General features: G+C 53.8%; 1 protein-coding gene across 1 annotated transcript; it reads left to right on the plus strand.

The window, feature by feature from the left end:
* The first annotated feature begins 7,217 nt into the window (after positions 1–7,217).
* LOC136547979 (uncharacterized) lies at positions 7,218–7,520 on the plus strand. Its single transcript, XM_066539652.1, has one exon. The coding sequence runs from the start codon at positions 7,218–7,220 to the stop codon at positions 7,518–7,520; it is 303 nt and encodes a 100-aa protein (XP_066395749.1).
* Positions 7,521–12,405: the final 4,885 nt, after the last annotated feature.

Genomic DNA, 12,405 nt, shown 5'->3' on the forward strand with positions numbered 1-12,405 from the left:
GCGTCGGGTGAGGCTGACCCCACCCCTTCGGGATCGGGCGAGACGGAACTCATCCCTCAGCCCTCGGGCGAGACCGAGCCCGTCCTCAAGGCGTCGGGCGGGACGGAGATTATCCCTCGGTCCTCGGGCGAGACCGAGCCCGTCCCAAGGGTGTCGGGCGAGGCGGAATCGAACTTCTGTCATTCGAACAAAGGATGACATGGCACCCATCGTCCAGAAGCTTTTTACGTTTGGTGGTTATCGGTTCCACCTTCTGGGGTACCCCGGTATTAGGTCCCCGACAAGGTGATCCACCACTTTCTCTCACTCCTTTGCAGTTTATTAGTTTAGTCTAAGAGTGGAATGGGTCGTCATGACAATACCGCGGTAAAAACAATAATGGCCCGTTCGGCTTACCCAAAACCCGGCTTGTTCGGCTTGTTTTTTTAGTCGAAACAGTATTTTTCTCTCACAACAATTCAGCCAGAACAGTGTTTTTCAGTCAGTTTCAACCAAGATTCAGCAAGCCAAACGGAGCCATTGAGTCCCTGACCATTTCCTTGTGGTAAAAAAGAACAACTTTTTTTTCCCTAGTGGACACAAATGTGGTACTCTCAGCCCAAAATAACTCAACTTGTAGAGTTGTCCAAAGTTAAATTATCTTAAACTAGATTTATAGAAAAGAGCACCGAAAGGATCAAGATGTCTAAGAGGAGGTTGAATTGGATTAATTCTAAATTTTTGCAATAAATAAGCCCTACACTTAGCCAATTTCACCCCTTGTGTCTAAAATATGTTTCTATTGTTCTCCCGTACAAAAGTTTTGCACCATAAGTTCTAATCCTTCTCTAGCATGATAATTCTAGGAATGTAAAGACATGAAATGAATTACTCAAATATAAATGCTCAAAGTAAAGAGAGGAAAATGAACAAGGCGATGTTTTCCTGAGGTATCGGAGAGTCGCCACTCCCCACTAGTCCTCGTTGGAGCACCCGCGCAAGGGTGTAGCTCCTCCTTGACCTATGCAAGGATCAAGTGCTTTCTACGGGCTGATTCTTTGACACTCCGTCGCGGTGAATCACTCACAACTGCTCACAAAGTGACTTGGGTCATTCACAAGCTCCGTCGGATGATCACCAAGCTCCCAATCACCATCAAGCCATCTAGGTGATGGCGATCACCAAGAGTAACAAGCACAAACTTTCACTTGACCAAGACAAGCCTAATGAGTAAGGTGGATGCACACTTGCTACTCCCTATGCACTAATGAGGTCCTTAATTTTGGATTATCAAATCTCAATCACCCCACTAGGCTCTTGCTCTCCCTTACACTCCAAAGGTGATTCTCAGCTGAACAACTGGGCAAGAGACCTCAAATGGATGAGTGGGAAATGTATTTATACTCCCCTATTCAAAACATAACTGTTGAGGTCCAACTCAGCAAGTATCAGGATGACCGGACGCTCCGGTCAAGGTGACCGGACGCACCGGTCAGTGTAATACGTCAGCGTGTCAGAAAGGGTCGTTTGCTCTGATCGGACTCTAACCTGCGTCCGGTCAGCACCCACCGGGCGCGTCCAGTCATCAAAAACCCTCTCTGGAACCTTACTGATGTTTACCGGACGCTGGCACCCAGAGTCCGGTCACTTCTCTGTTCAACGTCTAATCCGTGGTCAACAGCCTGTCCATGCTGCTACAGATACAACTAGCGTTGCGTCCGGTGAGTACTGGTGTCCAGCGTCCGGTCGCACTCTAACTACTGCTGCCGATCAAATGAACTGATCGGACTCTCCAAGCTGCATCTGGTCACAACCAAACCAGCGTCTGGTTAGTCATTTAACTCTCCATTTACTTCCAATTCGAATTTCTTTGTGAATGAAGTTGACTTCTATCATTCTTAGGGCTATTCCTGGGCTACCTAGTGCTAAGTTTGACAAGTGTGCACCACACCTAATCCATTAGACTCACCTAGGTTAAGCTACTAGTCCATACCCCCCTTAATAGTATGACCAAAGGAAAAAACAAAGTCCTAAACTATTCTAAGTGTCTCTCTAACACCAAATGACACTTAGAACTAGTCCGTCCTTAACCTTGTCGTCCATCCTTTGAAAACCGAAACAATTTCCATCGATAGGGGCATGACAACCTTGATTGTCCAATCAATTTCCATTACCATGACCTAACTCAAATTGCCTCTGCAAAACATATGTTAGTTATAGTAATCTCGTGTCGTCATTAATCACCGAAACCCAACTAGGCACCTAGATGCTTTCAATCTCCCCCTTTTTGGTGATTGATGACAACACAACCTCGAGTATGTAAAAGAGATAAGTGAGGTTGTCAACATGCTTGGTTCACATAAGCTTTTGACAATAAGAACAAGGGAGTTAGGCATGCTTATATGACTCATGCCAACATGGTGTACTCAAAAGATATGAATTAAGCATGAGTACATGAAGTAAAGCTCATTTGAATCAGAGTAAAACGCGAAAGCAAAGGCAATGAACATAACCAAGTGACATGACATATATAAAACAATGTAGAGAGCACACCTGTCACATAAGTCTCACCATCACATGTATAAAATACAATGCATGAAAGTAAACGTGAATGCACAAAGTATCACACACGAAAGACCAAAAGAATCGTGTCCATCTCACACACTCCCCCTAAATCTAACATACTCGGTCCCTCTCCCCCTTTGGCGTCAAGCACCAAAACCTAAAGGTCGAACGACGAGACAGGAGCAGTCGAGTCGGGCGCTGAGGTGCGGTGAGAGACCTGGAACTGAGCTGTATCATCCTTTGACCCTGAACTCTGAGGGGTCTGACCCTCTATCACTAGAAGTGAAGGTAAAACGGTCTGGGTCTGGTCAGTTACTGGCGTGGCCTGTGACTCTGTAGGTGTCACTATAGGAAGGTGTCGGGTACCATAAAACGGGGTCCCCTAAGCAAAAACCAAAAAAATCACTTAGACCCCGTCAAAATCAAAGCCAAGAGACAAACTATTGGCTAACCCCCGGCCTTGTCCGAGGCCACCGACTCTCCGCCTCGCTCGAGGCCTCGCACGAAAGGCCTCGGGCGGTCTACCGACTCTCTGCCTCGCTCGAGGCCTCGCACGAAAGGCCTCGGACAGGGCATCAATTTTCCATCTCGCTCGAGGCCCTGCATGTAAGGCCTCGGACACGGTATCAATTCTTCATCTCGCTCGAGGCCGGCTCGGCAATAGCCCCATTGCCTCTGCCTCGACCGATCTTCCTGACAGAACATCACGCCCTATTAATGCGACCAACCACTCCCGCGACATCAGCCAGACGACGGCTCGACACAGCAGAGCGGCCAATGAGACAGGAAGTCGCATCAACACCATACCGTCTAGGACAGGACAAGGCAGGGGTTTCTGGTCGCTGCGCTCGGCACTGTGCCCATGACCGACGCTCGCACTGCACTGTGCTACCTAACCCCTGCTCCAGGAACAACGTAATGTGGGGAGTCAAGTCCGAGTCACTATAGCCTCAGAATCAGTGTACAGAACCGATGGCTCCCTCCAAGCCTCGGCAATTTACTTTAGGGTCTTGGCAGCCTCAGGATTTGCGCCCACTAAGCCCCCACGGTGGCTCGGCCTCGGCACCAACCGAGCCTCGGCTCTTCATACTGTCAACACACAGCGACCGGCACGTCGTCCGCCATGCCTTGCGTCAAGCTATCACTAGAGCTCCCACGTCGCACAGGATCGGGTGTGACCGATGCTTCACCCCAGTGCATTATGGACAGGACCACTCCGTCAACCATACCGCCATAGTGACAGGCTATAAGGCTCAGACATGCCGCCTCTGTTTGCACGACGCTACGTAGCAACCCCATGTATCACCCCTGTCCCCCCTTCAACTATAAAAGGGAGGGACCGGGGCTGTTTCTAGGGATGAGCTGACGGAGAGACACGGATAGAGAAAATGGGCACACGCACATAGGCGAACATGGACAGACATACTCACTCACACGCAAGCGACACTCTATAATATGCACGCTTCCCCGCTGCCTGAGATCAACATCTCAGGCAATTCACATCGCTCCACACAGAGACCTAGGACTATCTCTCTCTCTCGCCCTACTTGTAAACCCCTACTACGAGCACCTCGGTGCAAGGAATACAAGATCAATCTCTCAGACTGGACGTAGGGCACCTCTTGCCTAAACTAGTATAAACCTTGTATCTCTTTGTATCACCATCTGGGATTAGGAACACACAGTAAAAATTTACTAGTTGGTTGAGGGCTCGCCAGTCCAAAACATCGACAGTTGGCATGCCAGGTAGGGGCTCTACTGCGTGTCAGCTTTGTCATCCCAACAAGTTCTGGATGGCAGACCCCGTATGACCGCTACGTCTCGGCACGGTGATCTGGTTTGGGAGCCTAGAGTTTATGTCTCTAGGATCTGAGTACGACATGGTACTCCTCACACCCCGAGCCCCACCGACCAACGACAACACCTCACACCAGCAGCCCAGGCGTAGGCGGCGCCAGGGCCACCGCCCTCATCATGCCCACCAAGCGCGACGTGGGCGGGACCACCCCGACACCGCGCAAGCTCAGGGCCACACGCCGCACTCCACCAGTATCCCATGCCTAGCTATTGGCGCAAGGTCCCTGGTTGGGGACCTGTCTAGCCTGAGCCTGGACAAGGGAAAGATGCTGGTGTCATGCAGCGACGCCCTATCATCAAGCTCTGCCCCACCACCTCCTGAGGTGTCGACTCCGGTGGAGCAAAGCCCGGCGACGACACCATCCCCGTATCCCTTCGGGTTGCGTAATGCTACCACCGCCTATGCTTCTGCCTACGCTTCCGCTCACGCGGAGCCCTCAGGACGCCACCAACGCTTCGCCCTTGACCTCGATGCCATGACCTTGACTCACACCCATGCTGACTCCTCAGAGGAGGATGAGGCATGGGCCGAAGCGGACTTCTCCGGACTGCGCGACCCTGAAGCCATGCGCCACTTCCTGGCCGCAAGCGACTACTACTTTGGCTACTCTGACTCTGATGATGAGGGCACTTACGACCCCACTTGTGAGTGCTTCCATGTCGGGCTCGGTATGCCAAGCACGGGCGATGAGGACAAAGGGGCAGGTTCTCACTCCCCGCCCCCCGTAGGGGCAAGCGGCGCCGTACCTCCACACAACGAGCTCCCGGTGGTGCGAAACGAGAACCTTGCCCCCAAGGAACATCGACGCCTTGACTTGGAGCAGCTCCGTGAGCTTTAGGCCAAGGTCGAACAAGACCGACTCCTTCTACAGCAGCTCTAAAACACTCTGGAGCAAGAGCAGCGGGGTCACGGTGATCGCGGGGTAGCCCAGTGGAGGGCTCGCGATGTCAACCACCGCATCAACAGCGACGTAGGGGGCGAGCAACCCCCTATCTTCAATTGCGCTAGCTAGAACGTCGCGGCAGCGGCAATGCTACTCCAGACTATGCCCGAGCCCTCTACCACGGAGGGGCGGCTGACCCACGGCAAGCTTTGAGACCTTCTCGAGACCGCCGCGGTACAGCAGGCCAAAAGCTCTACCTCTAGATGGCGCAGAGCCGACTCAGAACTACCCGCAGCATCGCCTCGGTAGGGTAGAGAGGCCTCGGTTCGCCCCGAGCCTGCTCGGGCACCAACGGCCAACAGGGCCCTCTCGGTGCACGATCGCCTTGGTGGCCGACAGGAGGGACAAGGCGACCACAATGTGGTCGGCAGGCGACGGCGCCACGACAATGAGGGGCCCGTCCGAGGCTACCAACTGCACCGAGGCAGTCGCTACGACAACGAGGAGGACCGCAGTCCTTCCCCTGGCCCACCTGGTCCTCGAGTCTTTAGTAGGGCCATCCACGGCGCTCAATTCCTAGCCTGGTTTCACCAATCGGCCAACCTCATGAAATATCGCGGTGAGACTAACCCTGAACTTTGACTGGCCGATTACCGCCTAGCCTATCAGCTAGGCAGCGCGGACGATGACCTGCTCATCATCCGCAACCTCCCGCTGTTCCTGTCAGACTCGGCGCGAGCCTGGCTCAAACACCTCCCTCCCTCACAGATCCACGACTAGCGTGACTTGGTCAGGGTCTTTGTTAGGAATTTCCAGGGCACATACGTGCGCCCTAGGAATTCCTGGGACCTTAAAAGTTGTCGCTAGAAGTCGGGCGAGTCTCTCTGAGACTTCATTCGATGCTTTTCCAAGCAATGCACCGAGTTGCCAAGCATTGGCAACTCAGAAATTGTCCAGGCTTTCCTCTCTGGCACCACCTACCAAGACCTGGTCTAGGAGTTTGGCCGGAATGTACCAACCTCGGTTGCCATGCTCCTCGACATTGCCACCAACTTCGCCTCGGGCGAAGAGGCTATCGGAGCCATCTTCCCTGACAACGAAGCCAAGGGGAAGCGGAGGGACGATGCCCCCGAGGCCTCGGCTCCCCACCTCCCCAAGAAAAAGAAGAAGGGTCGCCAGGGCAAGCAAGAAGTCCTCGAGGCCAGCCTAGTCATGGTCACAGAGCGCAAGAATCCCCGAGGCCCCAGAGGCCCTAAGCTCTTCGACGATATGCTTAGGAAACCTTGCCCTTACCACCAGGGCTCGGTGAAGCACACCCTCGAGGAGTGCACCATGCTCTAGTGTTATTACACCAAGCTCGGGCTCCCCGACGATGATGCCAGGAAGAGGGGCACCGACGATAGGGACGATGACAAGGATGACGAGTTCCCCGAGGTGCATAATGCCTTCATGATCTTCGACGGGCCTTCAGCGTGCCTCACGGCGCGCTAGCGGAAGAGGGAGCGCCGAGAGGTCTTCTCAGTGAAGGTGGCCGCTCCCTGGTACCTCAACTGGTCTTGGGAGGCAATCACCTTTGATCGGGATGGCCACCCTGATTATGTCCTGAACCCCAGGCAGTATCCACTTGTTGTCAACCCCATCATCGGCAACACCCGACTCACTAAGGTATTGATGGACGGAGGTAGTAGCCTCAACATCCTCTACGCCAACACCCTAGAGCTCCTTGAGCTCAACCAATCATAGCTCTGAGGCAATGCCATGCCTTTCCACGGCATCGTGCCAAGGAAACGCACGCGACCCCTTGGGCGCATCAACTTACCTGTTTGCTTTGGCACTCCCTCCAACTACCGCAAGGAGGTCCTCACCTTTGAGGTGGTTGGGTTCAAGGGGACCTACCACGCCATCCTGGGGTAGCCATGCTACGCCAAGTTCATGGCGGTCCCTAACTACACCTACCTCAAGCTCAAGATGTCGGGTCCCAACGGCATCATCATGGTCGAATCCATGTACAAACATGCATACGACTGCGACGTCAAATGCATCGAGTATGTCGAGGCTCTCGTGGAAGCCGAGACCCTCATCGTCAACCTCGACTGGCTTGGTAGCAAAGCGTCGGACTCCAAGCGTTGCACCGGGACTTTTGAGCCCACGAAGGCCGTCAAGCTCGTCCCGGTCGACCCCACCTACCCCAACGACCGGGCGCTAAGGATCAGCGCCACCCTCGACATCAAATAGGAAGCCATGCTCATCGACTTTCTTCGCGCGAATGCCGATCTATTCGTGTGGAGTCCCTCGGACATGCCAGGCATACCGAGGGAGGTCGCCGAGCACACCTTGGACATCCAGGCCGGCTCTAGACCGGTGAAGCAGCACCTACGCCGATTCGACGAGGAAAAGCATAGGGCCATCGGCGAGGAGGTGCAGAAGCTTTTGGCGGCCGGGTTCATCAAGGAAGTGTCCCATCCGAAGTGGTTAGCTAATCCTGTATTAGTTAAGAAGAAAAATGGGAAGTGGAGGATGTGTGTAGACTACACTGGTCTGAATAAGGCTTGTCCGAAAGTCCCTTTCCCATTACCACAAATCGACCAAATCATTGACTCCACTACGGGATGCGAGACCCTATCCTTCCTTGATGTGTATTCCGGTTACCATCAAATGAATATGAAAGAGTTCGACCAGCTCGCAACTTCTTTCATCACCCCATTCGGCATGTACTGCTATGTGACTATGCCATTCGGCCTCAGAAAAATAGGGGCCACATACCAGCGGTGCATGACCCAGATCTTTGGCAAACACATCGGGTGGACCGTCGAGGCCTACGTGGACGACATCGTGGTCAAGTCTAGGAAGACCAGCAATCTCATTGATGACCTAGAGATAGCCTTCAAATGCCTCAGAGAGAAGGGCATCAAGCTCAACCCCGAGAAGTGTGTCTTCAGGGTCCCCCGAGGCATGCTCTTGGGGTTCATAGTCTCGGAACACGACATCGAGGCCAACCCAGAGAAGGTCTTGGCCGTAACCAACAAGGGACCAATCCGAGACATCAAGGGAGTACAGAGGGTCATGGGATGCCTCGCAGCCCTAAGCCACTTCATCTCGTGCCTTGGCGAAAAAGGCTTGCCTCTGTACTGCCTCTTGAGAAAATCCAAACGCTTTTCTTGGACTCCTGAGGCCGAAGAAGCCCTCGCCAAGCTCAAGGCATTGCTCACCAATCCTCCTGTCCTGGTACCACTGTCCAAGGATGAGGTCCTCTTACTCTATGTCGCCGCAATGACCCAAGTGGTCAGCACAGCCGTGGTAGTCGAGAGGCAGGAAGAAGGGCATGCTCTACCCGTCCAATGACCTATTTACTTCATCAGTGAAGTGCTCTCCAAGACTAGGACACGCTACCCCCACATCCAGAAATTGACCTACGCCGTAGTCTTAGCTCGACGCAAGCTGTGTCACTACTTTGAGTCCCACCTGGTGACCATGGTGTCATCTTTCCCCCTAGGAGAGATAACCCATAACTAGGAGGCCTCGGTTAGGATAGCCAAGTGGGCCATCGAACTCATGGGGGAAGCTCTGTCTTTTGCGCCTCAGAAAGCAATTAAATCTTAGGTCTTGGCTGATTTCATGGCAGAGTGGACCGACACCCAACTACCACCTGCTCAAGTCTAGGCGGAATGCTGGACCATGTACTTCGACGGGTCCCTGATGAAGACCGAGGTAGGCACGGGTCTGCTCTTCATCTCACCCCTTAGAGTGCACATGCGCTACATGATTTGGCTCCACTTCGCCGCCTCCAACAACGTAGCCAAATACAAAGCCCTCATCAACGGCTTGTAGATCACCATCGAGCTTGGAGTACGGCGCCTTGATGTGTGGGGCGACTCACAGCTCGTCGTTGATCAAGTGATGAAGGAGTAGAACTGCCATGACCCTAAAATGGAGGTGTACTACAGGTTGGTATGTTGCCTAGAAGATAAGTTCGACGGTCTCGAACTCAACCACATCCCGTGAAAATTCAACGAGGCCACAGACGAACTGGCAAAGATGGCGTCGGCGCGGGCCTCGGTCCCCCCAAACATCTTCGCCAGAGATCTCCACAAGCCTTCCATCAACTATGCCACGGTAGCAGAAGAGGGCCCACCGGTCGAGCCCACCATAGGGCTCGAGGCCCCCTTGATCGCCGAGACCCCCATGGCCGATACCAAGGTCATGGAAGTCAACGCAGAGCCTCCTGAGGCCAACCAGGGCATAGACTGGAGGGTCCCATTCCTTGATTGCCTCGTTCGGGGAGAGCTCCCTACAGACAGGACCGAAGCCAGACGACTCGCGCGGTGAGCCAAAGCTTACGTCCTCAGCAATGGCCAGTTGTACAGGTGAAGCCCATCTGGCATCCTCCAATGATGCATCACTACCAAGGTAGGCCAAGCCCTACTTTGGGACTTGCACATAGGAGCCTACGGGCACCATGCAGTGCCTCGAACGCTTGTCGAAAACGTCTTTCGCCAAGGGTTCTACTGGCCGACGGTGGTTGCTGATGCCCCCAAGCTAGTACGCTCCTGCAAGGGATGCCAATACTATGCGTGGCAAACGCACCTCCTGGCCCAAGCCCTCTAGACCATCCCCATTACGTGGCCATTCGCTGTGTGGGGGCTAGACATGGTTGGGCCTCTGCAGAAGGCCCCCAAGGGCTACACCCATCTGTTGGTAGCGATTGATAAGTTCTCCAAGTGGATCGAGGCTCATCCGATCAATCAAATCAAATCCGAGCAAGTGGTGCTGTTCTTCACTAATATCTTCCATAGGTTCAGGGTTCTGAACACCATCATCACTGACAACGGGACACAATTCACCGACCGCAAGTTCTTGACGTTCTGCAATGACCACCACATCTGTGTGGCCTGGTCAGCCGTAGGACACCCTAGGACAAATGGCCAAGTAGAACGTGCCAATGACATGATCCTACAAGGCCTCAAGCCAAGAATATACAATTGGTTGAAGAAGTTTGGCAAGAAATGGCTCGCTGAACTCCCATCAGTCATCTGGAGCCTGAGGAACACTTCGAGCCGAGCCACGGGGTTCACATCGTTCTTCTTGGTCTATGGAGCCGAGGCTATCCTCCCCACTGACTTGGAGTACGGTTCCCCGAGGCTATAGGCCTACAACGAGCAAAGTAACCACACCACCCGCAAAGATGCCCTCAACCAACTGGAGGAAGCCCAAGACGTTGCGCTGCTACATTCGGCCAAGTACCAGCAAGCCCTACGACGCTATCAAGCCCAGCGCATTCGAAGCCGAGACCTGAAGGTGGGCGACCTGGTGCTGAGGCTGAGGCAGAGCAATAAGGGCCGCCACAAGCTGACCCCACCATGGGAAGGACTGTACATCGTCGCCCAAGTACTGAAGCCAGGGACTTACAAGCTGGCCAACGAGAAGGGCGAAATCCTTACCAACGCTTGGAACATAGAACAGCTACGTTGCTTTTACCCTTAAATTTCTAAGCATTGTATACATTATTTCTCGAAATATAATTAAGAAGCGTTCTTTAGTTGTTCTAATTTTTTGAGAAACCCCCGAGCCCATCAAGGGCCTCAGCGATATGATAACTCCATTAGGGAGACTCGGCTTTGCCTCTATAGAGGTGCCCACTGCGGGGCTCGAACAGGACATGGCTCTGCCTCTGCAGAACCGAGCCTCCCTCGAGGGCTAGAAGGGGGACCCCCCCTAAGTCCCACGCTCCATTTTTAGTCATTTTTCGAAAAAAATTTCTATGCCAAACTCTCTAGCGTGCTCTAACAAATCGATTGTAAAAAACCTAAGGACCAAAAGACTATCTCAAGGCCAAAAGGCTGACCGAGTCATGAGATGGCCTACGCCTCTGGGCTACGGCACTCCCTCACCACCTTTTGCCCGAGGGGCAGCTTAGGCTCTAAGGAAGTTTTTTGCAAGAGATATGTTCAGAGATAAGATAGAGGGCAGAGGCTCGGAAATACAATAAAAAACGATTAAGAAACGTAGATGCACAAGTACTTTAAAAAGGCCTCGATGGCCACCAGCGTTATGATACGGTAACGTAATCCCTAATCTATTTACAAGGCCTCTTGGGCCCAGGTCAAGGCTCAGGGTCTCCAGCATCGGTGGACAGCGTGGGAGGGACCACCTCCTCTTCGAATAGCTTGGCCAGTGCCGTGCCGGGGCCCTCAGCCGCCTCCATCAGCTTTGTGACCTCCTCATCGGCCTCCTCGTCATCCTCGGCCAGGACGTAGCCATCGCTGATGGCCTTGAGGTCGATGCTAATGTAGTGCAAGGCGATGACGGCCAGGGCACGCTTGATGCCCATGTGCAGCACCCCTCGGAGTCACTCGCGCACTTGGCCGCTCAACGCGATCAAGCAGCTCCCAAGGGAGCTGCCTGACTGGACCCCCTCAACCTCTAGGGCCTCGCAGGCGGTATGAGTGGCGCTCCACAATGCGTTGTGCCCCTCAATCTCAGCCTCGAGCACCACCTACACCACGACAGAAGCCTCAGCTACCCGAGAAGCCTCCTTCTCCAACCCTGCCCCGAGACAAGTAGGATGGGGTTAAGCACGAAAGAAAATAAGCCAAATAGGGGCGTCAAGGACTATGGGACTCACCCTCAGCTTTCTCTTTCCAATGCTGGGCCTCGACCCGAGAGGCCTCGGCTTTCTCCTTCTAGCCCTGGACCTCAACCCGAGAAGCCTCGACCCCCCTAGAAGCCTCTTTCTCCAGCTTTGCATCACACCAGGGAGCTAGGGGTCGAACACAAGAAAACAAATAAAACAAGGGGAATAGGACTCACCCTCGACCTTTCCCTTCCAGACCACAACCTCGGTCCAGGGGGCCTCAGCCACCTTGAGGGCCTCTGCCAAGGCACCTTTCGTCAGCAGGTGCGCACCCTACTCCACCCCCAGCTACCCAGCGAGGGCCTTGGCAGAGGCCGTCGCTTCTTCAGCCTGAGACCTAAAGGTGTCCCGATCGCTGGCCACCCAGGTCAGCTCCTCCTCTAGCTCCTTGACCCGCGCCGCCAAAGGGGCGACCTGCTCCTGAGCCATGGCCGTCTCTACCTTCATATCAGCACAGTAAAGTGGAGGTCCTCCACCTCCGTGCTCCGC

This window comes from Miscanthus floridulus, chromosome 4, assembly GCF_019320115.1.
Source record: "Miscanthus floridulus cultivar M001 chromosome 4, ASM1932011v1, whole genome shotgun sequence".
Classification (NCBI taxonomy): domain Eukaryota; kingdom Viridiplantae; phylum Streptophyta; class Magnoliopsida; order Poales; family Poaceae; genus Miscanthus; species Miscanthus floridulus.